Below are 27,743 nucleotides of genomic sequence, written 5' to 3'. Positions count from 1 at the left end.
GCTGCGGGGATCATGCGAGCGCCCCCTTGTGGCGCAGGGAAGGATGCGGTGGGAAGCGAGCTCGGTGCCGCTCCGCGAGGCGGGTCTGTGCCGCCCGTTCAGAGACGCGTTACCTGGCGGCGCCACCTGGCGGCCGACGGGGTGTTCGCTCCCTCCCTTCCCCCCCGCCGGGCCGGGTCGTGGGGCCGCGGGCAACCGGGGGACGGCCGCCGCGTTACCACAACCGAGGCGCGCCCTGCCTGCGTCGCCGTGGCACCCGCCGCTGCGCCGAGCCCGGCCCACGTTACAATCGCGATTATAAAGGCGACGCGAACGCGGTGCCACCTAGAGCAGCGGACCCGGGCCGGCGGTACCAGCTCCCCGCCCCGTCGCGCCGCCCGCCCGCCCGTGGAGGGCTGCTGGAGGGACGGGGGCGCCGCCCGCCCGCGGAGGGCTCTCAGAGGGACGGGGGAACCAGCGCAGCCCATCGCAACCCCGGGAGCGAGCTGACAGCCGGCCATGGCCGACGGCTTGAGGAGGCTGGTCGGCGCGGAGAGCGGCCGGGTGCTGCAGGAGAAGCTGGAGAGCTGGTACCGGGACTACGAGGTGGGGCCCCGGCCGGCAGCGGGGGGAGATCCCCGTCTGCTGGGGGTCTGTACGGAGGGCGGCCCGCTCCACCTCGCGGGCCCTCAGGGGACGGGAGGCCGCCGGCAGCGGCGTCGTTGCCGCGGTGCCAGGGCCGTTTCCGCGGTGACGGCGGGACGCGGAGCGGCGGCGGCCCCCACCGCCTCCCGGGAGCGCGGGTGCCCTTAGGCCGGTGCGACCGAAACCTGCAGCCGGCCGTGGGGAGCAGGTAGTGGCCGCCGCTTGGGGTTCAAAAGGCTAATTTGGGACGCTGACCCACACATGCACCCGGTTACCACAGCTTTAACACCCGGTGCCTGTAGCACTTGCAGCTTCTGCTGTTTTCATTTTTTTGCCTGTGACAAGGCTCACTGAAAGCAAGGACTGGAGGTTAAAAGTGATATTTGAGCTGTGATGACTGAGTCTGGATCAGAAAAGATTTTTTGTGGTAAAAGGACCACAAGTGAGGGTGTGCTTAGAAAGAATCGCCTGTGGCCTGGGAACAGTCAGGAAAATGTGAGGAAAAAGGATGTTGAAAGTGAGAAGGGGGTTATCCAGTTTCCCAGCTCTTCTGGGTGGGAAACCTGTTAGAACTGAGAGGCTGCTGGAAGACAGCACACCTGCAAAGGGCTTCAGAAGAGGGGAAGCAGGTGTGAGCAAAGAGTTTCAGGTATAGGTGAGGAGAAGCCTGGAAATGGATGCAATGGGATGCATGGAGGAGGACAAAATAACAGGAGATTGAGGGGGCAAACCAGCGGAAGCAGGAGAGAAGGTTTAAGGTAAGAACAGATAAAGGGAATTGAGATTTGAAAATTGGGAATTTTCTCAGCAGAAACAGTCTTGACAGGGTTGTCACTCCTGTATCCCCAGGTTTCATTAGCTTCAGGACACTGATAATTGATTTGATCACAAGCCTGCAAGCATCCACAGTGTGCTATGGTTGGTGAGGAAAGGTGCTGAGCAGACATGCAGCCTTTCTGAGAGAAGTCAGCTCCTTTTTATCTCATGATATGTAAGAGTTACAGCATTTTAACAGCCAGTCAAACTCTCTGCAGGATTCATGGCAAAGGACAGTTTTAAGGAGGAGTTTGAGGGTAGCTGGTAAAGCTACCACAGAGTGCAAGACACCAGAGGAGGAGGAACACAGGCGCTCATTTAAAAAATCTTCTAAATGGATGGTGGAGTTAGACCTTGGGGGGCTGATCAATAGCAGGAGCTGAACTCTCCATAATAAGTGAGGTGAGGGTAGTCTGTGAGGTCTTGGGAAATGAAGATGAGCAGCTTCAGGCTGCTGTTATGGAAAAGGAGGAACTGGCAGATGGAAGCACCATGGGTGTTATGTCAGTGTAATGAGCTGCAAAAATGAACCACTGCAAAAGTGGCCTTCTGGTGGAGGTTAGCAGGGTGAGACTGTGCTCCTTGAGACCAAAGGAAAGCACGCTGCAGTGATCAAAATGCAATCTGACAGGGGCATGTGTGGGAGTTTTAGCTGGTTTGGAAGCTTGTAAAAACCATGTGGGGCCATTAAAACCTGAAGACCTAGAGGCTCGTCTACCTTGAAGATGATACACAGGTAAAGATTAAGGAAGTGGGTACAAGCTATGTGTTCTTCTGGCAGGTGCAGTAGCATCCTGGACAAATTAACCCCATCAACTCCTTTTCAGAATGACATTTGCTGAGAGTGGTGTAGTTTTGCTGTTCTGTTGTTTCCTAGGCATAATGCTGGATTTTGCTCATTCTTCAGTAGTATCTGTTTTGGTTGGTAACTCTTAAAAATCAGATGAAATTGCATGGGAGCCTCATGTGGCTGTTGACAAAGCAAGATATTAGCCTTATACATATTATTTTAGCTAACATGGAAAATCAGATTTTGGACTAATAGATTTTTTTCATCCAACAATCTCCTATCTTTTTTTTAAAACTTTGTTAGAAGATTTTAACACAGATCCAGATTAACACAATTATTATGATTCTTGTTTTAGACATATTTGTGGTTGCACCTTCTTTATGAATGGGGACAGGAGTAAGTTTTCTCAAGCAGTGAATCAACTGTGCAAGTCAGTCACCAAGGCGAGCTGCTCCAGAGCCAGCCCAGCCTGCAGTGGAGTGGCAGATCTCTGCACACAGGGGGTTTCCCGAGGTTGGGAAACATCGGTGGAGTAGAGACCTGCCAGAAGCCAGCAGCTCTTGCAGGAGGTGCTGACGTGGCCTGGGCTTTGCCAGAGCAACGGCGGCCACCCCACACCTACACAAGGCAGCTGGTTGGTGCAGGGAGGGTGCCTCTTTGAAGGAGGGGCGTTCCACTGGCTGAATGGGAGACTTGGAGCGCACGTAACCCAGCAACCGGACACGATTCTGTGACAGGCGAGGGGAAGCCATCCTACCTGAGCCTCAAGGCAGAATGGTGGGCACTTGCCTGAGAGCAAAGGCTGCACCTCTGGCTGGGGGGACTGCACCATCTACCCCTGTGGTGGCTGATGCCTCCACCCAGATGGAGGTGCTGAAGTCTGCAGTGCAGAGCTTGGACTGCAGGACATGCCCAGACCTTTCTTCTGGGGCAGGGATAGGTGGCAGACCTGCCTTCAGAAGGTGTGACCAGAGGAGGACCTCCTGCAGCAGGGGGCTGAGCCACAGGAGGCGGTGAGAAGTAACATCAGGGCTGCTGAGAAAGAGTTAGATAGCTGGTTCCAAGTGCAGTGGACCCACAGACCATGGCCAAACAGCCGAGAACTCCACCACTGGCACACACAGAAGGGAGCGGGGCCAATAATGCAGAAGATTGGAAGCTTGCGACAGCAAGGGTCAGCCAGAGGAAGAGACTTCTCTGAAGGCTGAGGTGCCCTTGCAGAACCGCTTCACTGCTCTGCAGACTGAAGAGGAAAAACCCACCACATCAGGAGAGGTGCTAGCATTAAGGCAGCCCAGTCTGCTCCCCATGTAACAACCAGCGCAACTAAGACAAGGCGACAGGTGAATAGTAGTAGGCAACTCTCTCCTGAGAGGTACAGAGGCACCCATGTGCTGACCTGATGCACTCTCTAGAGAGGTGTGCTGCTTACCAGGGGCTCGGATCAGGGAAATCACTGAGAGACTACCAAACCTTGTACAGGCCAGTGGCTATTATCCACTGCTGTTGTTTCACATGGGTACCAGTGATACAGCCAGGAGCAGTCTGAGGAGCATCAAGACAGATTACAGACCCCTGGGAACAGTCGTAAGGGACTCTGGAGTGCAGGTAGCTTTTTCATCAATCATCCTGGTCAAAGGGAAGGAGTCTGAAAGGGGCAGTTGAATCTGGCAAATCAACAAATGGTTACAGGACTGGTGCCACAGCCAGGGGTTTGGCTACTTGGGACTTTCTTTGAGAAACCTGGTCTACTGGGGGCTGATGGGATCCATCTGACAGAGAAGGGGATTGCTAAGCTGGTGAAGAGGGCTTTAAACTAAAGTTGCTGGGGAAGGGGAACCTCAATCCATCCCACTCCTACCAGTTTGACGCCAGTGCCAGCAATAGATGCCCAGAGCCGGGAGAAGAATCACAGGTCAGCTGAAGAGCACCTGAAGTGCAGCACAAAGGAATTCCAGTCAGTCAGTCAGCTTCACTGGGGGCCCAACTTAAATGCCTCTATGCAAACGCATGGGGAATAAACAAGAGCAGCTGTAAATGTGTGCGTGCCTGCAGGGCTGTGATCTTATTGGCATCATGGAGACTTGGTGGGATGGCTCCTATGGCTGGAGCATTGGAATGGAAGGACACAGGCTCTTTAGGAAGGACAGGCAGGGGAGACAAGAATGGAGTGTCACCCTCCATGTCAGTGACCAGCTGGGGTGCATGGAGCTCTGCCTGGGGATGGATGAGGAGCTGACTGAGAGCTTATGGGTCAGGATTAAAGGGAGGGCAGGGACAGGGGACATTATAGTGGGGGTCTGCTACAGGCCGCCTGACCAGGAAGACCGAGTGAATGAGGCCCTCTATAGAGAGGAGCAGCCTCACATTCACAAGCCCTGGTCCAACCACCCTGATATCTGTTGGAGGGACAACACAGCAGTGCATAAGCAATCCAGGAGGTTCCTGGAATGCATTGATGATAACTTCCTCCAAGTGACAGAGGAGCCAATGGGGAGAGATGCCATGCCAGACCTTGTTCTCTCCAACAAGGAGAGGCTGATGGGGCATGTGAAGCTCAAGGGCAGCCTTGGCTGCAGTTACCAGGAAATGGTGGAGTTCAAGATCCTTAGGGCGGTGAAAAGACCGCACAGCAGGCTCACTACCCTGGACTTCAGGAGAACAGACTGTGGCCTCTTCAGGGAATCTGCGTGGTAGAGTAGACAATGGAACAAAGCCCTGGAGGGAAGAGGGGCTCAAAAAGTTGGTTAGCATTCAAGGATCACCTCCTCCAAGCTTGGGAGCGATGCATCCCAGCAAAGAAGAAGTCAGGCAAAAATGCCAGGAGGCCTGCATGGATGAACAAGGAGCTCCTGGGCAAACTCAAACACAAAAGGAAGCTTACAGAGAGTGGAAGCAAGAACAGGTAGCCTGGGAGGCATACAGAGAAATTGTTTGAGCAGCCAGGGATGAGATTAGGAAAGCTAAAGCTCTGACAGAATTAAATCTGGCCAGGGATGTCAAGGTCAACAAGAAAAGTTTATATAGGTATCTCAGTGTTAACAGGAGGACGAGGGAAAATGTGGGCTCCCTCCAGAATGAAACAGGCAATCTGGTTACCCAGGATATGGACAAGGCTGAGGTACTCAATGACTTCTTTGCCTCAGTCTTCACCAGCACGTGCTCTAGCCACAGAAGGCAAAGGCAGAGACTGAGAGAATGAAGAACTGCCCACCGTAGGAGAAGATCAGGTTTGAGACCATCTAAGGAACCTGAAGGTGCACAAGTCCATGGGACCTCATGAGATGCTTCTGTGGGTCCTGAGGGAACTGGTGGATGAAGTTGCTAAGCCACTATCCATCATATTTGAGAAGTTGTGGCAGTCTGGTGAAGTTCCCACTGACTGGAAAAGGGGAAACATAACCCTCATTTTTAAAAAAGGGAAAAAGGAAGACCCAGAGAACTACAGGCCGATCAGTCTCACCTCTGTGCCTGGCAAGATCACGGAGCAGATCCTCCTGGGAACTATGCTGAGGCACATGGAAAATAAGGAGGTGATTGGTGACAGCCAACATGGCTTCACTAAGGGCAAATCCTGCCTGACAAATTTGGTGGCCTTCTATGACGGGGTTACAGTCTTGGTGGATAACAGAAGAGCAACTGATGTCATCTACCTGGACTTGTGTGAAGTATTTGACGCTGTTCCACGCTACATCCTTGTGTCTAAATTGGAGAGACATGGATTTGATGGATGGACCACTTGGTGGATAGGGAATTGGCTGGATGGTCGCACTCAGTTGTCGTCACTGGCTCAATATCCAAATGGAGATCAGTGATGAGTGGTGTTCTTCAGGGGTCAGTATTGGGACTGTCACTGTGTAACATCTTTGCCAATGATGTGGACAGTGGGATCAAGTGCACCCTCAGCAACTTTGCTGATTACACCAAGCTGTGAGGTTGACACACTGGAGGGAAGGGATGCCATCCAGAGGGACCTTGACAGGCTGGAGAGGTGGGCCCATGTGAACCTCATGAAGTTCAACAAGTGCAAGGTCCTGCACATCGGTCAGGGCAATCCCAAGCACAAATACAGGTTGGGCAGAGAATGGATTGAGAGCAACTCTGAGGAGAAGGACTTGAGGGTGTCAACATGAGCCAGCAATGTGCGCTTGTAGCCCAGAAAGCCAAACATATCCTGGGCCACATCAAAAGAAGCATGACCAGCAGGTTGAGGGAGGTGATTCTCCCCAGCTGGAGTACTGTGTCCAGCTCTGCGGCCCCCAATATAAGAAGGACATGGAGCTGTTGGAGTGAGGCCAGAGGAGGGCCATGAAGATGACCAGAGGGCTGGAGTGCCTCTCTTATGAAGACAGGCTGAGAGAGTTGGGATTGTTCAGCCTGGAGAAGGCTCCAGGGAGATCTAATTGCGGCCTTCCAGTACCTGAAGGGGGGCTGCAGGAAAGCTGGAGAGGGACTGGTTACGAGGGCATGGAGTGACAGTACAAGGTGTAATGGCCTTAAGCTGAAGGAGGGTAGATTTAGATTAGGTATTAGGAAGAAATTTTTCACTGTGAGTGTGGTGAGGCACTGGAACAGGTTGCCCAAAGAGGTTGTGGATGCCCCATCCCTGGAAGCGTTCCAGGCCAGGTTGGATGGGGCTTTGGGCAACCTGGTCTAGTGGAGGGTGTCCCTGCCCATGGCAGGGGGGTTGGAACTAGATGGTCTTTAAGGTCCCTTCCCACCCAAACCATTCTATTCTAGAAGTCCTGATGTCTTATTTGTTTGCCTGTTAATAATGTGAACCTTTTAAAGATGAATATTCTAGCGGATGCAGTAGGAAAAGGTTATGAAGATGTAATTATAGGGGAAAAAAAAGTCATGATCATAACAAGAACCGTTTTAAGTAAGAAAGTCTGGGCAGATGTATTAATACACATTAATTTACAGATTAATTCCTGTGATCAGAATCTGAACCGATGCTGTGAAATAATAGAATTGAACTCTCAGATTCAAGGGCAGCTCTTCACAATCCTCAATGAAACATCTCGAGAAGGTAAATCAGTGTTTTGTCTCATATTAATGTTTTTCACTTGTCATCTTTTCAAGCTCTGACTCTTTCTGTAAGCGTTCTCACAATTTCTTTATGTGTTTTCTTAGGTGGGCATTATGCAGGTGTAGAAACAATAAAAACTCGTCTCCTGCCATGGCTAGGGACTTGTTTTTCCTGTGCTACTTCAGGAAGGCTCTTTGAAACCAACCTCTCTCTCACTCAGGTATGTACGAAATTTATTTTAAGGGAATAGAACAGTGTGAATTTAAACCTGCAGGAGAGGTTTAATGACTTTCTGTTAATAGTAGCCTCCCTCCCTGATTTTGCTTAATGAAATATGTCCTTAGTTGCTCATGGAGACAACTATGCTATTTCTCTGTCTTTTCTTACATTTCCTGTGAAAGGACAATCAAAGAGGCCATTAAAATTACTTTTGGCCTTCTGGGGCTATGCTGTTTCGCAACAATGAGTGACAATATGGAGGAATTTGCTTTGTAAGAGAAGCTATGTTGTATTGCTTTCCTTTTCTAGGTAAAGAATTATGCTGCATTTACATTTGCAAAGACATTATAGAAGTAATTATGCCTTATCTCTATTAGTAAAACCCAAAAGTGTGTATAAACTCCATGCATTTATCTGTGAGCTCCTTTTATCTTTTATCTTTTTGAAGAAAAAAAACCCAAATTTTTGTTTAGTATCCAAGCATAATAATATCTCCAGAAGGGGGGGAAAGTGCTCATGTCCATCATGATACTATCACGTGCCTGACTTGATGTTTGGAGTTAGTATATATTTGATATCTACTGAAGAGTTTGTAGTACTAACAGTTTGGCAGGAACACAGATCTGCTGTGGCTTTGATTTGAAAGAAAATAAGAGATCTCAAGACTTGACAGCGATGTCTCCATGTTCTCTGACTTCTCTTTTTTTACACCTCTTCTGTCAAAATCTTTCACAACTAAAATAGGACAAATGAGAAATGATAGCCTTTAAGAGTCAGATTGCAGGAGTAGGGTTCTGCCAAAAAACCCCCAAAGTGTAAAATAATGTCATTAAATGACAGTACACCTGGTACAGCAGTTGTGAATTTGTCATTGCATGTAACATTCAAAATTTAAAGAGAAGCCTGCTGCACAGTTACTTATTTAATTCTGGTAGTATCAGGCAAATCTATAGGCTATTAAAGACAGAGCTGCATGTGTAGTAGTGTGCTTTCTGGAATGACAATAGTTGCCTCCTCTGTTCTAATAACTTTCTGTTATTTTGTGTACATGAATTCCTGAAAACTTTACTTGAGTTGGTGATATAGTCAGTCAGAAGATGACTGATGGGAAAAAACACAACCCCTGCAACACATCTGCAAGAACACTTTGTTCAGATGATGTGTACACAGGTAGTAAATCTGCATATGCAGACCTTCCATATTGTCTACCATGAGGTGGAAATGAAGTGAATATTTTCTCTTATATGATTGAGTCTATTTTGTCTGCATGTATTGCTTGTGTCTCTAGAAGGTATGCCATTGCTTTTGTTTTTGAGTTACTTTAGAAATAGTCTTTCCTGAAATGCTTAGAAATAAATCTGCTAATAATGCTATGCTATGTTGCTAAAGGATTCTGTAAGGTACAACATTCAAACAGTGTGGTTGTGTTTTGTTTTAGGATTCAATTGAAAAAGAGAGGCAGCTGAGAGAGCTAGCCAGCAATCAGACTTTTCAGCTGCAAGAGCTGCAGGAAGAACTGACTTCAACTCGTCTACAGCTCAACCATGTGCAACAAGAGTAGGGGAATTGTGATTCTTTTTGTTTGTGTTTTCTTTTTCAACAAGCCATAATTTTTTCTTGACATCTAAATACCAATAGAGATTTATTAAATGTTTCATTTCTGGCTTAAAATCAGAGCTTCAAAGTACATCTAGGCTCTGGATTGTCTGTGTGTGTCCAAAGTGGGGTACCAATAATACAGTCATATCCACATTCATAAATTGACTTGGTAGGTTTTGCTTCTGGCAGAGGAGTTGGAAAACATGCCAGTATTCTAGACAAAAGGGTTTTGTATAGTGCATGACCATCCCAGTGGAATTACAGTCAATGAACTGTTGCATGCCGAGCAAACATTGATGAAAACCAATTGAGTAGCTATAGTGCAACACCTATTGAAGGACCTACGATGTGTTATAACTAGTTATGGTGTGTAATCAGTACGTGAACATCTAAGAAAATCAAAACCCACTGTGGTAAGATGGAGGAAGAAAGAGAGGCAGATTTTCAAATAAGTGACTAGGACTGAACAGTTTTTGTCCAGTTACATAAAACACTTTTTGTGGAACTCTTTAGTCTCAAAATGACTTAATTGCTTCAGAAACAAATTTGTGCCGGTTCCAGGGCCATTTTAGAGCTAGCTCTAAATGACAGATGCTTTCTCATGCATCCTATTAGCATGAGAACAATTAATGTTCACAGTCCTTGGGTCAGTCCAGTAAATGATATAATTTAATGCTCTTACTAAGCAATTTCAAGAATATCAAGTTCTCAGAACTGCAAACTGTATTAGCTAGATTAGAGGAAAGAGGTTCAATAGAATATTTTGTCCTGTATCCCAATCTGGCAGGTGTCTCCTGCTTTCATAGAATTGTAGAATCTCAGAATGGTTTGGTTTGGAAGGGATGATCAAAGATCATCTAATCCAACCCCTCTGCTGTTGGCAGGGACATCTTCCACTAGATTAGGTTGATCAAAGCTCCATCCAACCTGACCTTGAACACTTCCAAGGATGGGGCACCCACAGCTTCTCAGGGCAACCTGTTTCAGTGTCTCACCATCCTCATCATGAGTAATTTCTTCCTTATATCCAATCTAAATCTTCTTTTAGTTTAAAACTATTACCCCTTGTCCTATCACTAGGATGGGGTAAAAAAGTAAAGTCCCTCTCCATTTTTCTTATAAGCCCCCTTTAAGTACTGAAAGACTGCTATAAAGTCTCCCCGAAGCCTTCTCTTCTCCAAGCTAAATGATCCCTACTATCAGCCTTTCTTCATAGGAGAGTTGTTCCAACCCTCTGATCACTTTTTCTGGCCCTCCTCTGGACCTGGTCTAACAGGTTCATGTCTTTCTTGTACTGGGGACCCCAGAGCTGGATGCAGGTGGGGGTCTCGTGAAAGGAGAGTAGAGGGGGAGAATCACCTTCCTTGACCTGCTGACCGTGCTTCTTTTTATGCAGCCCAGGATATGGTTGTCTTTTTGTGCTGCAAATGCATGTTGCCAGCTCATTTCTAGTTTTTCATCTACCACTATCTCCAAGTCCTTTTCCACAGGGCTCCTCTTAACTGTTTTTTTCACCAGCCTGTACTGATATTGGTGATTGCCCAGACTTAGGTGCATTGCCTTGCACCTGGCCGTGTTGAATTTCATGAGATTCACATGGACCCACCTCTCAAGCCTGTCAAGGTCCCTCTGGATGGCATCCCTTCCCTCAAGAGTATCAACTGCACCACTCCACTTGGTGTCATCCATAAACTTGCTGAGGGTGCACTCGATCCTGTTGTCAATGTCATTAATAAAGATATTGAACACAACCAGTCCCAGTACAGATCCCTGAGGGACATCACTTGTCACTGATCGCCATTTGGATATTGAGCTGTTGACTGCAACTCTTTGGGCACAGGCATCCAGCCAATTCCTTATCCATCGATGAGTCCATCCATCAAATCCATATCTCTCCAATTGAGAGACTAGGATGTTGTGTGGAACTGTGTCAAAGGCGATACAGAGGGCAAGGGAGATGACATCAGTTGCTCTTCCCTTACTCACCAATGCGTATTAGTATCTGTTATGTCTCATTGTAGATGAAATGCAGGCATTTTCATTTTTCACTATCAAAAAAGTCTGTCAGTCAACTCTGAGTGAGTTAAAGATCAGTGTATCCCCTTGAAAGAAGATAAGAGGACAAAAGCTCTTGTGATCTTGCAGTATACATTAAATATCAAAAGTGATAAGGTGGGACAGAGAAGGACCCAACAACATTTGGGAGAAGAGAGAAGTGTTTTGTTCTTGGCATTTCAACTGGTTTGCCAGAATTAGGTAATCTTGCAAAGTAATTCCAGCCTGGAAGGTTTAATAAGCAAAGGAGTTGTTTTCTGTTGATATTTCTAAGTATAGAGGAGAGTTATGGAAGATTGGTGGATCTTATTAATGTATATATGTGAATGGAGGGTGTAAAGAAGACAGAGCTAGGCTATTTCCAGGTGTGCCCAGTGACAGCATTAGAGGCAGTGGGCAGAAACTGAAACACAGGAGGTTCCCTCTGAACTTCAGGAAACCGTTTTTTACTGTTAGGGTGACTGAGCACTAACAGAGATTGCCCAGAGAGGTTATGAAGTCTCCATCCTTGGAGATATGCAGAAGCTGTCCGGATGTGGTCCTAGGCAACTGGCTTTAAGTGGGTCTGCTGGAGCAGGGGAGTTGGACTAGACGACCTCCAGAAGTCCCTTCGAACCTCAACCATTCTGTGGTTCGGTTATACACAAAGGTTGGTTTAGGGGTGAGGCATTTCATCGTATGCTCCTGTGTGGATAGAAAGATATTATTTGATGACCTGGAGAAAAACGTTGGATGGTCAAAGTTATTCACTAATACAGATTGGAATGACTGTGTAGCAGTTTGCAGTACAAGCAAAAGTCATCGTGGGCTAACTCCTGCAAGAAGTGGGAAGTCAGCGGTAAAGCTTTTGTACAGTTTTGTGGGTTGCATTTCTCTGTGCAGTCAGATCAGAGAGGTGTTGGCTGTGGTTTGCACAGGTAGAAGTCTGGAAGGTGGAAGATCAGGAAGAGGTAATTCAAGCAGAGATAGTCATGTGTGAAAGCTTCAGAACTGATACTTTCAAGGTGATGCGGTAGAGAGTCATGCTTGTGTAGTTATTAGCAGGCAGGGGACAGGTGCAGGAGAAAAAGAGTTCATGTCCCAAGATACCCCATCTATGGACAGTAAAGTCATTCTGCATGCTGTAAGTTGTTGAAATTGATGGAGAAACTGGAACTGAGTCTTAATGAAAATAATGGATTGTAGCAAAATAATTCTGTTATTGCATAGTCAGATCTGTCCTTTTATAAGCTATTTGTGTGCTGACAGCCTGCACAAAGCCCACTGTGATTGTTTTCATATGTTAAATTGGTATGGACTTGGTCTGCTTAAACAGTCAGTTTGTAATTTTAAATTCTCTGGTAGAATCTCTGCCTTTACCATGAAGGTTATTAATTTTTCTTGCAGTCTGGCAAAAACCCAGTTGGCTCTTGAAGACACAAAGACCAAATCAGCCACTACTCTTTTGGCAGCAGAAGATGAAATTGTTCAGCTAAAAGCAGTGTAAGAAAAATTGAATCTTGGGATATTTGTGGCAGAAAGTCAGCATTCAGAGACACAGTCTGTCATTTACCTGAGTGGGTTCTGTATATTCTACACTGTCCTATGTTATAGCAAAAAATAGGTCTAGCTCCTTAACATCCTGTAGCTTTGTTTCTTGGTGTTATAGCAAGAATGAGCATAAGTAGATTGATGTGAGAACCACCTTTATGGCTGAACTTCTATCCTTTTTTTCTTTAGGATAGAGGAAGGATTACTTTGAAACTAGGAGCTTGATAACATTTGAATCTTGTAGATGAAGTTAACTAGGAGAGAACCATATTCTGAATACAGCTGGAAACCATTGTTTGCAATTTGCTATGATGCTCTTGGAAGTAGTGTGTGTGTTAAGTAAAAGACACTTCAGTCTGTCTATCTTAAGATAAAGTTCTTCATATGGGTTTTTCTTTTAAACCATTTTTGCCAAATCTTTTTGCCTGTCTGCACAGAAGTAATGACTATTGGTAATGTTGATGATGTTTCTGGTTTAAAAATGTTTCTTTAATTTCTAAGTGCGTTGGTCATATCTGGGAAGTTAACCTGGATCAGTAAGAGTGCAGCTGGGGGACCTACCTTTCTGTTTCAATACAGAGGTCCTTAAAGCTAATTTCCTTTTGTGGCTTGTCCTACAGGCAGTTCTAGAAGCAGTAATTATTCTTCACTGTTATGAAATGTAGCCCATGGATTATTTTTTTTGGTGTGTGTTGTATTTTCAGAAAAGAATACAAAGGTAGTTGAAATTAATTCCAAAAGCATGTGAATTCTTGTGATAACTGACATTTTAACAACAGAAATATAGTCATACTTGTTAAATAAATGCTTGCAGCCTTCAGTTAAATAACATTGCTGCTCTTAAAAACAGAGGAAACTTGACTTTGCTGCTTAAACTCATGGAAAATTATATCCTTTCCTACAATGTATCTTTCCTTTTAGGGCAACTGAGAGGATGAGCTACTTCCGATAAAGTTAATCGAACAAAAAAACCTCAGGCCATTAGAATTTCTCCTTCCAATATCAAGTTGAATATCACTTGTTCATCTCCAGATGTTTATCATTGCTTCTAGAGGAATGTTAATTGTCAGATTTCATCCATGGACTTTCCTGACAAGTGTTGATCGCTTTGGATTTTAATTTTTTGGATGACTACCTGGGGTATAAACTCCTATTCCCATAAAATGGGGTCTTTTGATTTGTTGGGTGAAAAGTAGCTCATATCACTCCTTGATTCTTAGATATAGCCTGGTTAGCTGTCTTCCTGATTAGGACTATTAGTAGGGAATAAAGCATCTCCCAATTTCTGTGTGTAGGTCTGAACGCAGACTGGACAGAAATTCATGTTGCCATCTGTACTAATGACAGAAGAATAAAACATTCCTGTCTTCCCATGAATTCAGGAATTCCATAATCTCCACATACTCACGGTTCATGTTAGCTCTCAGTTTAGTTGGCCGTCTACACTGGCATCTTCTGCCTGGGTGTTCAACTTCTGATCAAAGCAAAGGTGCTATTTTTCATGTTCTGTCAACTATCTTTTCAAAATTTGAACCCTTTTAGGTAGGTGAAATCAGATTTGCCTAGTCTTCACCTGCCTACCAAAACTAGAATCCTTCTAAAAGTAGAGGGAGAGAGGTCAGGACTGGATCTGTCAGGGCAGATTTTTTTTTATTATTATTATTATTTATTATTTTTTTTTTAACACAAGGAACAGTTTGTCAGGAGTGTCCTTTGCATCTTTGTCTGTAGAGTTGGTTTTTGAGACTTTTGGAATAACTGATGATCTCATTCCTCTCGTCTATAGTCTGCCTGTCTCGCATACTTAAATCAAAGCATGTTTTGCAAGACATCTTTGTCTCCTGGTTTGTTAGAGCAAATGTGGTCTAGACTCAATATAATTAAATTCTATAGCCAGTATAAGCTTTTGTTATATAAAGATATTAATTATGGAAAGACTTAGCTATTTGCTGCAGAATTATGAAGGAAAATATAATTTTTTTAAAATGAATAACTATCAACATTTAAAAGTAATTGGAAGTTCTTCAGGGGAAGACAAAAAACAAAGTGAACTAAACCCTGTTGTTATATACAGACTAAACAATATCCTATTAGTACTACTATAAATGGAAGCTTGCTGCTAGGGTGCTTAGGCTCGTGCCAAGGTTTAATGAAACTTAACAAAGCCAGATGACTCACTTTGAAATAAATGAGGTCAAGAGGACTTTCTTGATCTGCTGTACAGAGGACCTGTTATATAGATCGGCAGGAAGAAGTTTTGATAAACATGGTTGTAATTAGTAACAGCCAGTATGGTAGCTTGAATCGGTTACCTCAAGACCTTGTAGTGTCATTGGTTCTGGGGGCTCTTAAACATAGGTTAAACAGGCATTTGGCCAAAAATTACATAGGTGGAGTTGTGCTTGCCTTGAATTTGAAGGCAATCTGACTGAATGAGTCTGGCTTAGCCCAAGGACTTGGGGAACTGTGACTTTATCATTAATGAATTGTTTGAAACTGGAGGGTAGCAGTGGGCTGCTTTACCCAAACAGCATTAAGTAGGTACTTGACACAAATTCTCAAGGCTTTTGTATTTCCTCCTGAAAAACTGTTTGAAGATGCCTCTTTTATTTTTAAATGGTTAGATGACGGAGACTAAAATGCTAGTTATAGCCTTAAAGTGGGTTATAAAAACTGTTCTAAGAACTGTATTTTGCTTTGTTTGTTCCCATTATTTTTTTTGTAGCATCTACATCTCTTTAACCTTAACAAAAAGATGATAATACTCTCTTCATTTCAGATTAGTATTTAGCAGTAGAGTGAATGAATAATAAAACAGGGGAAACTCCGAATACTGCATAGATTTAATTAGCATGGAAAGGATTAATGTTAAGGCTTACAAAAGTCAGCACTGGTAATTCGTAAATGTGTCTTAGTTGGTTTTTTTCCTTTTGGTATTTAGCTTTTCTTACAAAGAAAGAAATCTTCGTTTTCAGTGGTGGCTTTTCTTATGTTTGTGATTTACCATGTGACTTGTGATGAACAAGGAAAGATGCAGGTATTTCTGCTGGTTTCAGTCTGTCATGTGGTCTCTTGTTTTTTGGGTTTTTTTCCCCTCTCCTGATAAGGGCAGACCTATAATTAAGCATCCATATTTGTAATCATTACCTGCAGTCATGATGAAGCTTTGTGGATCTCATAGCAGTGAGATAAAGACCATCAAAAATTGCTTTAAAACTTTCTGGAAAATCCCCATGTGAATAGGGGTAAATAACAGAAAGAAAATGATACAGAAGTGAAATGATTACTTTTTATTTATCCTTTCTGTTAGACAATGCAGTGTTAATAACTATCCATTATGACAGTTTAAGGAAAGCCTGATCAGTGTGTTGCATGTTGTATAGGGTTTCTTTTCACTTTTTTTTTTTGTACATAATCATTTTCCCTCATCTCTATCTCTAGAACTCGTCTTCCCAAACCTACTTTTCTTTCCCAGTTGTTCTTTATATTAGAATTCTTTAGCCCTCTTATACTACTACTTTTTCTTAGATTTCATCATCTGAGATAGTGCAAGGACACCAAATGTTAACCAGTGATCTCTCCTGTAACATAACGTGTAGTGTATCCAGTTTCCTGCCACAGTACACTTCTACATTTTAAAGTGTAATTAAGAGTATGCTTTGGAGTGTGCTTTTTTAAAAACTCTTTATTTCCCTGTATTTCAGCATAAAGTGCTTGCTCAATATTTCTCCTCTTTTTCTGTTGTTTTTTTTTTTTTTTTTGTTTGATGATGAGGATTAGTTGATAGATGGTTTGCATTGGTAGAATGACAACTTGTGACTGACTTTATTCTGTGTGGTTAAGTCTGAAGACTTCCCGTGCCCAAGAGAAGGATGCCCTGAGGAAGTTAGATCGTCTGAATGACTATGAGCAGCAGATTCAAATACTGCGGGATGAGATTTCTATCCTGGATGCCCAAAAGTCTGTTCTCCAGAGCAGGTAGAGGTGTTACTCAGAGAAGTAACTGAATCAGAGAAATTGTTCATGTTAGGTTGCATGAATTCTCTCCTCATTTTATATTGAAGTATAAACAAAAGCTAAACTTTTGTACTTTGTTATGAAGGAACATAAACTCTTAACTAATTTCTCCTAGTGTCCAAATGTTTTAATTTCAGGCAGCAATGTTAAGTTTCTGGCAAAACAGTAGAAAGAGCAGCTTTACAAAATACATTGAGAGCAACTGTATGGGATAAAGAAATGGTTAGGTTTTTTGTTCTCTTTGAATACTGTACCATTACAGGGCGGAACTTGTTGTTATATTCTCACTTTTTTGACTTTCTAATTCTTCAGTGGTACTGCAAGAGGAACAAATCTCCAAAGTATTATTAGTTAAAAGTGTGTTTCCCCAGAACAAAGTGCTTGGCTGTACACACTTTAGGAATTACTTTAATTTTATTGTTCAGGCTCTAGCCCAGAAAATGTATTGACACAAATGCCTTCATATTAGACTAACCAGCTGTGGCTTTACTTCTTTAATTATGTTGGCTCAAAATCTTGGCTTACTCTGGTAATAATTAAATTGACACAAAACTCTGAGCACTAGACAAAAGCAACTGAGGATGGTGAAGTGACCTCACGCTTCTTTACATGTCTGTCATAGGCTTGCACGGAGCCGCTCTCCTTCCCCGAGGCACACTGAGACCAAGTCACCTAGTCCACTTCCCCTGAGAAGCTGCTCACCTGGCCGGGCCAGGCGTACAAATGCTTCGCGTCGCACCTGCCTAGTAGCTCGCTTTGGTGACATTTATGCTCAAGAACGCTTGGATGCAGAGACCCTTTTGAGAACATACATCAGTGATGTGGAAATGGTGCAGAGGATAATATACATTGCAGCTGTGGTAAGAAAAAAATAATCTTGTTTAACAGGCCAAAAGTGTTTTATAAAATATTATGGCTGGATTAGATTACATTGTTTGTAAACTAACATTTCTGTGAAGTACAGAGAAGAAAACTTCTCTTCTTTTTTCCCATTTGATTTTCCTTTCTTTCCCTCACAGTTTTACATTGAACTCTCAATTTAGCGTCCTTTTCTGACTATCCTGTTCCATTAGAACAGGGTCAGTGATCTACCGTACAGGTGCTAAAAAGGACACATAAGAAGACTGAATGATTCTGAAAAGTATATGATTTCTGCACTAAACAAAACTGCCTTGTTTAGATTAATTCTTTTGGGAATACTCCATTTTAGAAAGCTAAAAATCTTTCCATATCATGCTTCCCTCTTGCCTGTAGCTATGTGCTTTTCTAGTTTTATTTGGTCCCTTGAAATTACCTAGATATCTCATGTTTACTATGAGATCAGGCCGAATAAATTTGTTTTCATTTTTCTGTACTTAATCTTCTTTTCTATAAAATTGATGTGGAACATACCTGTGTCAGAGAGGCAGTGTGTCTCTGAAAGTGTATGATCCCAAGCACATTTAACTTACTGAAGTGTTTTTCCCACAACTGTCATTCAGTTTACACTCTCCAATTCAACCTTTTTTTTCCCAACAGAGAAGAGGTGCTCCTGTCTGACATGTTAGACTGTGGTACATAAAGTGCTATTACTGAATGCTGCTCTTGGTATCTTTGAATGTGATTCCATTGATCATGGGTGTGTGATGGAATCCTACATAAAAATAGAAGGTTAAGTGGGAAGCTTTTCAATCCTGTCTTCTGCAGATAAATCACATTTGATTTAACCAGAGAAGTCCTCCTAGATGAGTACTATTTTTGACTTTCACTTTTACAGCAGTGTTTTGTATTCCTCCTTACAATGATGATTCTGGGTTAAGTTCATCCTCTCAGATAATTGATAAAAAATTAATCTCAGTCTCCTGGATTTAACTAGATGTTCTTTATGTTTGCAGGAGTCTTTTCATGCAGCAAAGATGGCCTACAGGCAGTTCAAAATACGTGTAAGAGAGACTCTGTCTCTAGGTCACTCGGGGCCTGAGTCACTGGAAGACACTGTCCTGGATTATATAGTTCGCCATGAGGATCTGTATGACGTTCAAGCCAGTGTCAATGTAAGTCAAGGACAGTGGGGAGCTGACATATTAAGCTGTTTCAGTAGCTAATAAATTTGAAATGTGTAAACTAGAAATGCACTGTAATCTGAAGAAGGAAAAAAGTTTATTGCATGGATTTTATGTCTTGTAGCAGTTTATTTTCCAAAATAATATTGTGGTATGGCCCAGTAATCACTTATTTTATTTGCCTGTGACTAGAATGTCTCTGCCAGAATAATATTTTTGGCAAGATACAGTGTAATTGTCTTAATCAAATAAATGTAAGCCAAACATCGTATTTTCCTTAAATTCTGTGCTCTACTGAAAAACTGCATCTTCCTCCTAAGATTGATATCAATGACGTAGCTCATACTTTATTTCTAAAATAGTGCATTCTTTCTGAAGCTAATGTTTTCTAGACTAGCCTAAGACAATATTGCTGAGTTCTTATACTGATTTTTAAATGTAGAAAGCTGAGAGGCATATTTACGAGGGTTTTCTATACTTGCCTATGAATAAAATTGTTAGTGAGCTCAAATTACTGAATTGTGTTTATTTTCAGGAAGTAATTCGCTCCATGAACATCAACCCAAAGATTTCATTTCCACCGGAAATTGATTTCATTGTGATCAGCACTTTGATTCGAGAGTTGTGCCGTGTGGCTTTTTCGATGCAGACACTGGTTCCTCCTCTTGATATTGCCTTTGGTACCGATGGAGAACTTTTCAGTGAGACCAAGTAAGAACTCTTTCTTTTCAGTCAAATTCTTACTATTAAAAAAAAAATCCATGTATAGGCTACTTCTTTCCTAATGAATATAAAGGTTTAAGATTGATGCTAAACATTAATTTGAGGCAAATATTCCTGATCTGTAGTGAATTTGGTATGTCTTTAAGGTTTATGATGGTATATAAATGCCAGGATGTAGACCAGTGTTAACAGCTTTTTTTAATGAACAGCAGAGTGATTTTCTGGATAAACTCCTGTCTCTAAAGCATATTTAATTTATCCTTTGAGAGGAAAATTATCATAATCTTTACTTTCCCTGTTTAGTCTCTATCTGCCTCAAGTGTTTATAAAATGCATGCATCTTTGTTCCTCCTTTCTGGCCCAGTTTGTAAAAGTCGTGTTTACTGACATCTGGTGTCTGATACCAGGATCATCATGGTGTGATGATCATGGTCACAGCCTGTGACCTCCAGGCTGTGGCTGCTGTACGACGTATGGATCTTAATACATTCCCATCTCTTCTGGTTTAGAGATGAGCAAAAAGAAAAGTGCCTTTTAAAAATGGGAATTTTGTTTAAAAAATGCACACCATATGTTACGTTTTCTTTTTTCCATAGGGTCAGGGCTGGGGGCTTTGTTAGCTGACAGAGAACTGTAGGGTGCTTCCATGCCTTCAAGAAAACTAATGGGGTTGATAGCTTAAAAAAAAAATGCTCTCAAAAGCAAGAAAAGCCACACCAATAAGGAGGTTTCTAATAATAATTTAAAATAGAATGGAATCCGGATGGGGAAGAGCTTGAGAAGCCAAGGAGAGAAATAGAGAATATAAAAGTAGCCCTTAAACAGGAGAGTGCAAAGTCATACATGACTACTTAACAATCCTGTCCAAATACTGGGCAGTTAGCTATGTGATACCCAAAGCTATTGGCTGAATTAAGCAGGCAGCAATGTTATGGTATAGTCTTGGGATGCTTTCTCCACCGACTTGATGTGTGTGGCCTTCAAAAAACACGTGATGTGTTTATACATGCTGCTGTAGGAGACGTGTGTATATACACACATCTATCCATCTATACAGATAAATATCTGGCATACATATGTTTACATGTATAGCATATATACGTGGTACACAGAGATGGAGCAAAATTTATAGAAATTAAAATAGCTCTGTTAGTTATGTGTGATATCATTCTATAAAAGGGCTGGCCAAACCTCATCCTCCCCTATGCCTTCCTCCATGCAGAGATTCACGCCTCTGTTTACAACATTATTTTATATAAATTGCTATTGTACACACATTACTAATGTACAGATGCATTGATATTTTTATTTCAATTATTTGACGTTTGGTTTGAGTTTGAATCCACAAAACCAGACACGTATTATTCAGCCAATATTGCAGACTTAGAGAGGTAATATATAGCTGATATGGTAATACAGGCCTTCAGAATGGTTTTTCTTAGCTGGAAAGTCACCGTTTCATTATCAAAATCTCAAGATCTGAGGATCTTGCTGATTAAATTGCCTCTTATGTCTCATAAGATACTAGGATGTAACTTTATAGTTGAGATAGAGTATTTCCATAATATTATTTATAGGGGTCTTGTTTTAGAAAGGTATTTCAGGAAGATGGGATGCCCATGCCTGCCAAAATTTCAGGAAGATGGGATGCCTATGCCTGCCAAAATGCTGCTTAGGAGATTTAATCTGTCAGTGGACCCAAGGACCCTGGCTTGTGTGAGGCTTATGCAAGAACATGGTCTAGCAGCCTTCTGAAGAGTGAGATGGCTTTATTGGAGTGTCTCTCAGTATAAGTAGACAGTATATTTTGCTAAGCCTGTCTTACAAATGCGTTTCATTTACAAGTTCACTCAAAGAATACTTATTTTTGTGATACAGAACTATTGTCAAGAAAGGTGTTTATGAGCTGTAACTAGTATTCTGCTTTTTATCAGAATTGATGACTTGAAGCACCGTATGTATCTTTTGGCACTTACATGCAGACATTTCTTGTACTCTGTGTTTCAACAGGTACCATCGTAGTTTTGACTCTGATTTCACAGCTGCCTTGGTGGCCTATCATGTATGGCCTGCTTTGATGGAAAATGATGTTGTAATTGTGAAGGGAGAAGCAGTCACAAAAAGAGGAGCTCTGGTACGTACTTTTGTTAAGGAACACATTAAGGGATTTAAACACTCTTTAAAATTCAAAAAGATAACTTCTTGATTGTTCCCTATATGACTGGAGTTCTGTATATCAAATATCAGTTAGGTTTTAGTGCCTCACCCTGTATTTAGGATGAATAGTGCCATTTGCCTTAATTTATTCATTATGCAGATGTATGATTGTTGGCAGAGCCTGTTCTAAGGAGAAAGTTTGCTATGTTTACTCTCTGTCCCCAAGCCTTGTCTCCAGCATGGCATGTCTGCTTGCCAAGTCTGTCTTTATTAAATGCTCTCTCTCAAAAGAGGTTTTGTCAAACTCTTCTTTTGTAGTGGTCTCGCAGAAGTAGAAGCAGAAGCAGAAGCCGCAGCCGTAGTACCAGTCCTCTTCTATCTCATCATGTAAGCCCCAGCTCAATGCTTGTAGTATAAACAGCATCAAGTATTTTAAACTCAGAATGTATGCAACCTTTTAAAAATGCTGATGTGCCACGTGCATTTTAACATTGGGAATGAATGCCTTTGGGTCTGGAATGAGGTGATGCTGAACTAAGAGATAGTTATTGCCTGGTATAATTATCAGTGGAGATAGTGTATGAGAGGTTAAATTCTTGGTTAAATTCTCAGAAGTGTCAACTGTGGATCTCGGAATACTTTCCCCCTACTCCCCCTTGCTTCAGTGCCTTTCTGAATAACTAATTGCATCAACTGGAAGTGTTTTAGTCATCTTGCAGTACATATACAGCACATGGTCCCTGCCTCCTGGGATTTGTAATCTAAATTTACCCTCCAATGCCTCAAAGGAGCAGAAAATCCGTGTAGGGTGGGCAGGAGGGGAAGAACTGAGGTGGTACCAATAAGATATTTGAAACCTTAGAAGAGTTCTGCAAATGGTATAGTCACACAATATTTTTAATGATTTCTGTAAAAATCATGTATATTTTTCTAATTGTTAGCCCATCTTATTAAATTGACATAGATGCCCTCAACTTAAGATGTTAATATTGAAAATGTGAGAGGCTTTGGGAAAGACTCGCTTTTTTGTGTGTGCAGGGTGTGAAAGAAAAACTAGAAAGTTGTTCACTTGGACTTTGCACGTTACTCTATCAGTGGAGCTTCACAGCTACAAATTTTCTGAATGTTGCTGGATCCCTCGGTGCCTTTCTTGGGTACAGTTCTTTAGCACATCTGAGTTTCCTTTTCTGTTTGTCTTGCAGTTGTCTCGAAGCCGCAGTCCTTCACCACTGAGGAGCGGAAGCCCAAGTAAGTGGGCATATTAGTTCATAATGACTTACGGTTTTCACATTAAGCCCTTGAATGACTGAGCAAAGAGACAAAATAACATGCTGAAGGTCTTTGGTTCTAAAATACTTGTCCAAATATTATTTTTAAAATGGGGAGCCACTTTCTTTTCTGTGTGTGGAAAAAGGCTGAAATTTCTGACTTTGAGTAGTGAAAAACAAGCTCTCCTCTGACCTCTGCCATGAGTTCTCTCTGCTGGTTGCCTTTGTTGTGGCCAGTTCTATAGTAAATAAAACTTGTCCTCTTCCCTACACAAGGGAGTTAGCTGCTGGCTCCATGCCTTTCAAAATCCAAAGATTACTGAGTGGTGACAATGAAGTGAGGGATTTCAAACAGTATGAATGTGTGCCCATCTTGAAGCCAAGCTAATTTAGAAATTAAGGGAAAAAAAAAAAACCCACCCACTTGTACTGAAATGTGTCTTTTTCTTCAATAGGGCGTTAAGTGAACATCTTCCTGTGACTGAGTACATCCAGATGCAACAACTGGTGCCTTTTCTCTTCAAGAATACCTCAAGTCTTGCAATAATGTGAATGACAATTGTCACTCCAAATGGAGTTTGTGTTCAGTGTGGGGTTTAGAATTATAGAAGGCTTATTTATAATTTTAGAAACTAATTCAACCCTTCTGATTTAAGAAAAAAGTGCATGCAATACAGGATCATACTCATTAGCAAAATTTGCAGAGCATTGAGGAACCATGCTGTAATCCTGCAGATTGAGAGATAGAATTATAACATCTAGAATTTTTTCCAGAGATACCAAATGACGCAGTTTATCTTGACAAGAGGCTTAATATAACCTAAATGGTGAATGTTGCAGAATGTTGAGGTTAGATGTTACTTGAAAACAATTATTTCATTTATTGGTGCTTATTGACAATTTTAGAAAATAGCAATAATCTTAGGATGTGCCAGTCTCACACAGCATCGCTTTACATACCTCCTTGTGGGAAACTGAATTTTCTAACTACAATGCAGCAGTTGCACAGAACAGTCATAAACTACCAATAATCCAGCAATCCCCAGCGCTTTATTGACATTTACTTACGAAACATGAATGTGTGCTTTAGCAAAGCAATAATAGTCCTTGCTAAATTCATTGTTACTCTAGAAATGAAAATCGTAAATTGTAGTTTGGAACTTAATGTATTTTGAAAGTGTGCCACTGACTATTTGTAGGCTTGAAATATTTGCTTGAGGTGATCTATTGGTATCACTTTTAATGGGCTTTCATACTAGACTGATAGATTAGTAATTCTTGTGAATGCAGTGAAAAAAACCTGTCCAGTTATTTCTTACTGTGGGAGTTTATTACGTTTTCAGTGTAAAAATTAGAGACCTGACGAGATTTTATTCTGTCCCTTTAAATTATCTGTTCCATTGTTAATGTTTATTTTAATACCAACATTTTTGGGTTTGAGAACTGAACCTCATCTGTAGGGCCAGCCTTAAATACAAGCCACACAGGTGACTGCTTGGGGCCTTGTGCTTTTACATCCAAACATAAGATTTGTCATAATGGAGCTGATATGTAATTCACCAACCCCACTGTCTCATTCCAGTCAATACCTGATGCTTCAAAGGTATGTGGAGCTTCCCCCAAATTAATCTGCACAATTTTGGAATATAAACAATCAGAAGGAGGAAAAATTCCTTTCTTTCTCCTCTTTTAATCTGCCTATGCCCTGGAACATGACACTTCATTAGTACTGGTGTAATAACATGAGCAAAATATTTTTATTAGTTCTGAAACTATTTAGTCCTTAAATTACGTTATAGGAGCAGATTTTGGGATCTTATGTGGATTTACACATCCATGCTCTTTCTCTCTACTTCTTGTGTGGCTTAAGACTTTGGCACAAGGCTCTTTGCCTGACATCTGATCCTGTGCTGGACTTTAGCATTGGTCCCCATCAGCCATGGATCAGCTGTCACTCTAGTTCTACAGGTGTATTTTCATTGGAATTAGGCCCATTGGTAACCAAAGAGAGCAAAATGATGTCCTGTACCTACAGAGTCATGCAGAGAGCCCTTCTGAATGAACTAAGGGGACACAAAGGCACATGCACGTATGCGGTGCACTTGTTACCGAAGAAAGTCACACAAAATGCAAAGCAATATATTTCCTCTTCTAATGAGCCTGATTGTTGGTCACAGCTATGGATCTGAGCATGAAGTAAAACTGCATGTTTCTGCACTCATCTCATGACTAAAACCACCACAGTTCTAGAAAAACTGAGTACCTGCAACTTGTGTGGCAACAGAAGACAATTAGATATCCTGAGTATGGTTTTGAGCAGAAAAATGAAGAATTTATCAAAATCTTGTAATTACCAAGGGCTAAGGAGATGAGTTTTTTTAAAAAAAATATAAATTAGGTGTTGTATGTTTGTCTTCTGCATGTAATTACCAAGACATGTCTGTGTTATGATTTTGAGTTGAAGTAAGTTTCCATACCAACTGTGAGAAAACTAAGACTACATCAAGGCAGTATGTTTTTCTTGACAAGTGCGAGAGGCAGGGTAGTTCCAGACTTGCACGTACCTGTGATGCCACTAGGAACTAGTATTCCCAAAGATCTAAAATTGCCATAAAAGATAAACTTACAGTGCTTGGTGGACCATCTCATCTTACTCCCCCAGCACGTACCTAGAGAACTAGTTAGTCTCAAAGTAAAAGAGAAAACTAATGAAATGACAGCCAATGACTTGTTTTGGTAGTGAGAAAGCAGCTCTAAGATTTTTTATTTTTTTTTTTTTTTTTTTTTTTTTTGCATAATGTTTCAGAGCAGAGCAAACAGTATTCAGCAAAATAGGAAGTCAGTCCACAGCATGGTAACACTTAATCAGTGAAACAAACCTTACTCTTCTCAATTGTACTGTGCAACCCGTAGTCTTTTTATAGGAATATACTGTTTTGTACTGGTTGGCTGAACAGCTTATTTATATCCAATGAAATCTGTAGGTCCTATAGAAGATTGCTTTTGGTGTGAAGTTAGGCACTAGCAGCTCCTGTGCTGCTTTTTATTCACATGACAACAGTGCAGAGAATGCATAGCAATAAAGATTACATGGAATGAACCAGCAAATGCAAAAGAACCTATAAAAAGAGACTATTGTAATTGCTTGTAAGACCCTATGAAAGAACGGATCATGAATGTGAAATTGATGACTTGATATTTTAATAAGAGGTTTTAAAATCTTAAGTAAGATTTTTTAAATTTTCTTTTTTTTTTCTAAATCACAAGCCTGGATAATGCCACATTTGTAAATACAGCAAATTAGAAACAGTAAGGGTGGATTCTAATAAGTGACAAATACAAAAAAGCCAGTAAGGCTTCTTTACAAGATATTTTTAGAACAGTGTGATCATGATCAAAGTGTCAATACCAGGAAAAAGAAGGCTAGATTGTGAGCCAATTTAAACTCTTTGCATATGGACTGATGGAAGTGAGGCTGCATGGGATGTAAAAAAGCACCACCTTTGGGCCAAGGTGTTCATGTAGAACAGCACATTTGTGAGGAATTTTGCGGCTGCTGGAGAATTTCTCCTGCATGTCAGCTCTTTGAAGGCTGATTATGTCTGTCTCAATTCAAAGGCTGTCCTGGAGTCAGTCTAAACATCTGGATGTTTTAGCACTTATTTTTTGGAAAATACAATGTCATCAAAATATCTTCAGTCTTCCTTCTTCAATGTTTGCAGCTCAGTAACATGAAGTAGAGACTCATGCAGAGCTAGCAGATACTGAGGGTAAATGACTTAGCTAAATTTGCTACTGCACAATGAAGATCTAAATTCAGAGATTATCTTAGATTCTGCCAACATCCTGACAGGAGAAAGAAAGTTGGGAGCAGGAGGTTGGTGGAGTCCTCCCATCTAATCTTGCTGGCAGTGAGCTGTGGTGCTGATTCAGTCTTGGAGGAGGCTCTGGAGATGAGTGGTAAGTTAAAGCAAAAATACTCTACAGCCTGAAGAAAATAAGTGCGAAGGCCAAAAATTATCAAAATGCTCCCTGGAAACTATGCCTGTACATCCTCCAGGATTTGAGCTTTTTAACTTCACTTTTGTATTGCATGTATGTACTGCAAAAGTTTGTCATACTGTAGAAGTGCCATCAGAATTAAATACTGTCTTTCAGCTTTATGTAACCTTTGTCAGCTGTTTTTGATTGGTGTTAACTACACAATGATTTTCTTACTGTAGCATTAAATAGTCTAGCTTTGTATTAAAGAAATGAAAATGTGTTTGTTATGACTTGCAGCTACATTAGCACGTGTTCAGATTGAATGTTTCAAGACTATTGTATTTCTTTTAGTCATGCAGCATAGAAAGCAAGTATACTAAAGAAATGTACATTTCATTTTATGCAACTTTTTGATAGTTTAAAACAACATGTGTAAGCAAATCTGTCACAGGCTCTTGCTGATATACAGGTGTGTTGTTTATGTGGAAGCTGTACCTTTCACTCAGTAGATGGAGAACAAACATAGAGCACTTGGTGGTGTTTTACTGTTAGCAGACAAAGGCATGGACAGAAATTAGGTGGGTGGTGTATTTATACTTATGGCTTTGAGAAGGCAGCACTTCTGCCTTGTAAAAACACAGTTCTCAAAATAATGTTACCCGCTTGAAAGTAAAGTGTCAGCATAAAGATGCTGTTTACCACCATTAGTATTGCTTCCTGTGAAATTGTTTTTTCCTAAAGGGCTTTGGCCTGCATTCCAAGTTCTCTGTTTAAAAACAAAACAAAAAATGCATAAAGAAAGATCATGTTAGGCTAATTCCTTCTCTTCACAGTAGCTGGCACTTAGCCTTTTAGACTAGAGGAATATAATCTGTCACAAGCAGTTT

At 41.7% G+C, this 27,743-nt stretch overlaps 1 protein-coding gene across 2 annotated transcripts; it reads left to right on the top strand.

Moving 5' to 3' along the window:
* The first annotated feature begins 164 nt into the window (after positions 1–164).
* SPATA18 (spermatogenesis associated 18) lies at positions 165–27,743 on the top strand. 2 transcript variants are annotated; one of them, XM_075752174.1, is made up of 13 exons: positions 165–585; positions 7,157–7,262; positions 7,367–7,482; positions 8,920–9,038; positions 12,522–12,617; positions 16,509–16,643; positions 17,305–17,542; positions 18,557–18,715; positions 19,260–19,435; positions 21,458–21,581; positions 21,923–21,991; positions 22,807–22,852; positions 23,328–27,743. In XM_075752174.1, the coding sequence occupies exons 1-13, from the start codon at positions 499–501 to the stop codon at positions 23,333–23,335; spliced, it is 1,479 nt and encodes a 492-aa protein (XP_075608289.1). In that variant the 5' UTR covers positions 165–498; the 3' UTR covers positions 23,336–27,743. The 2 variants fall into 2 exon arrangements, with proteins under 2 accessions (XP_075608289.1, XP_075608290.1); XM_075752175.1 differs by lacking the exons at positions 12,522–12,617; positions 23,328–27,743 and having other exon boundaries at positions 22,807–22,869.

Source organism: Balearica regulorum, chromosome 4 (genome assembly GCF_011004875.1).
Source record: "Balearica regulorum gibbericeps isolate bBalReg1 chromosome 4, bBalReg1.pri, whole genome shotgun sequence".
Lineage (NCBI taxonomy): Eukaryota > Metazoa > Chordata > Aves > Gruiformes > Gruidae > Balearica > Balearica regulorum.
Note: the sequence above shows the minus strand (reverse complement) of the source record. Positions and strands in the feature narration are given on the sequence as shown.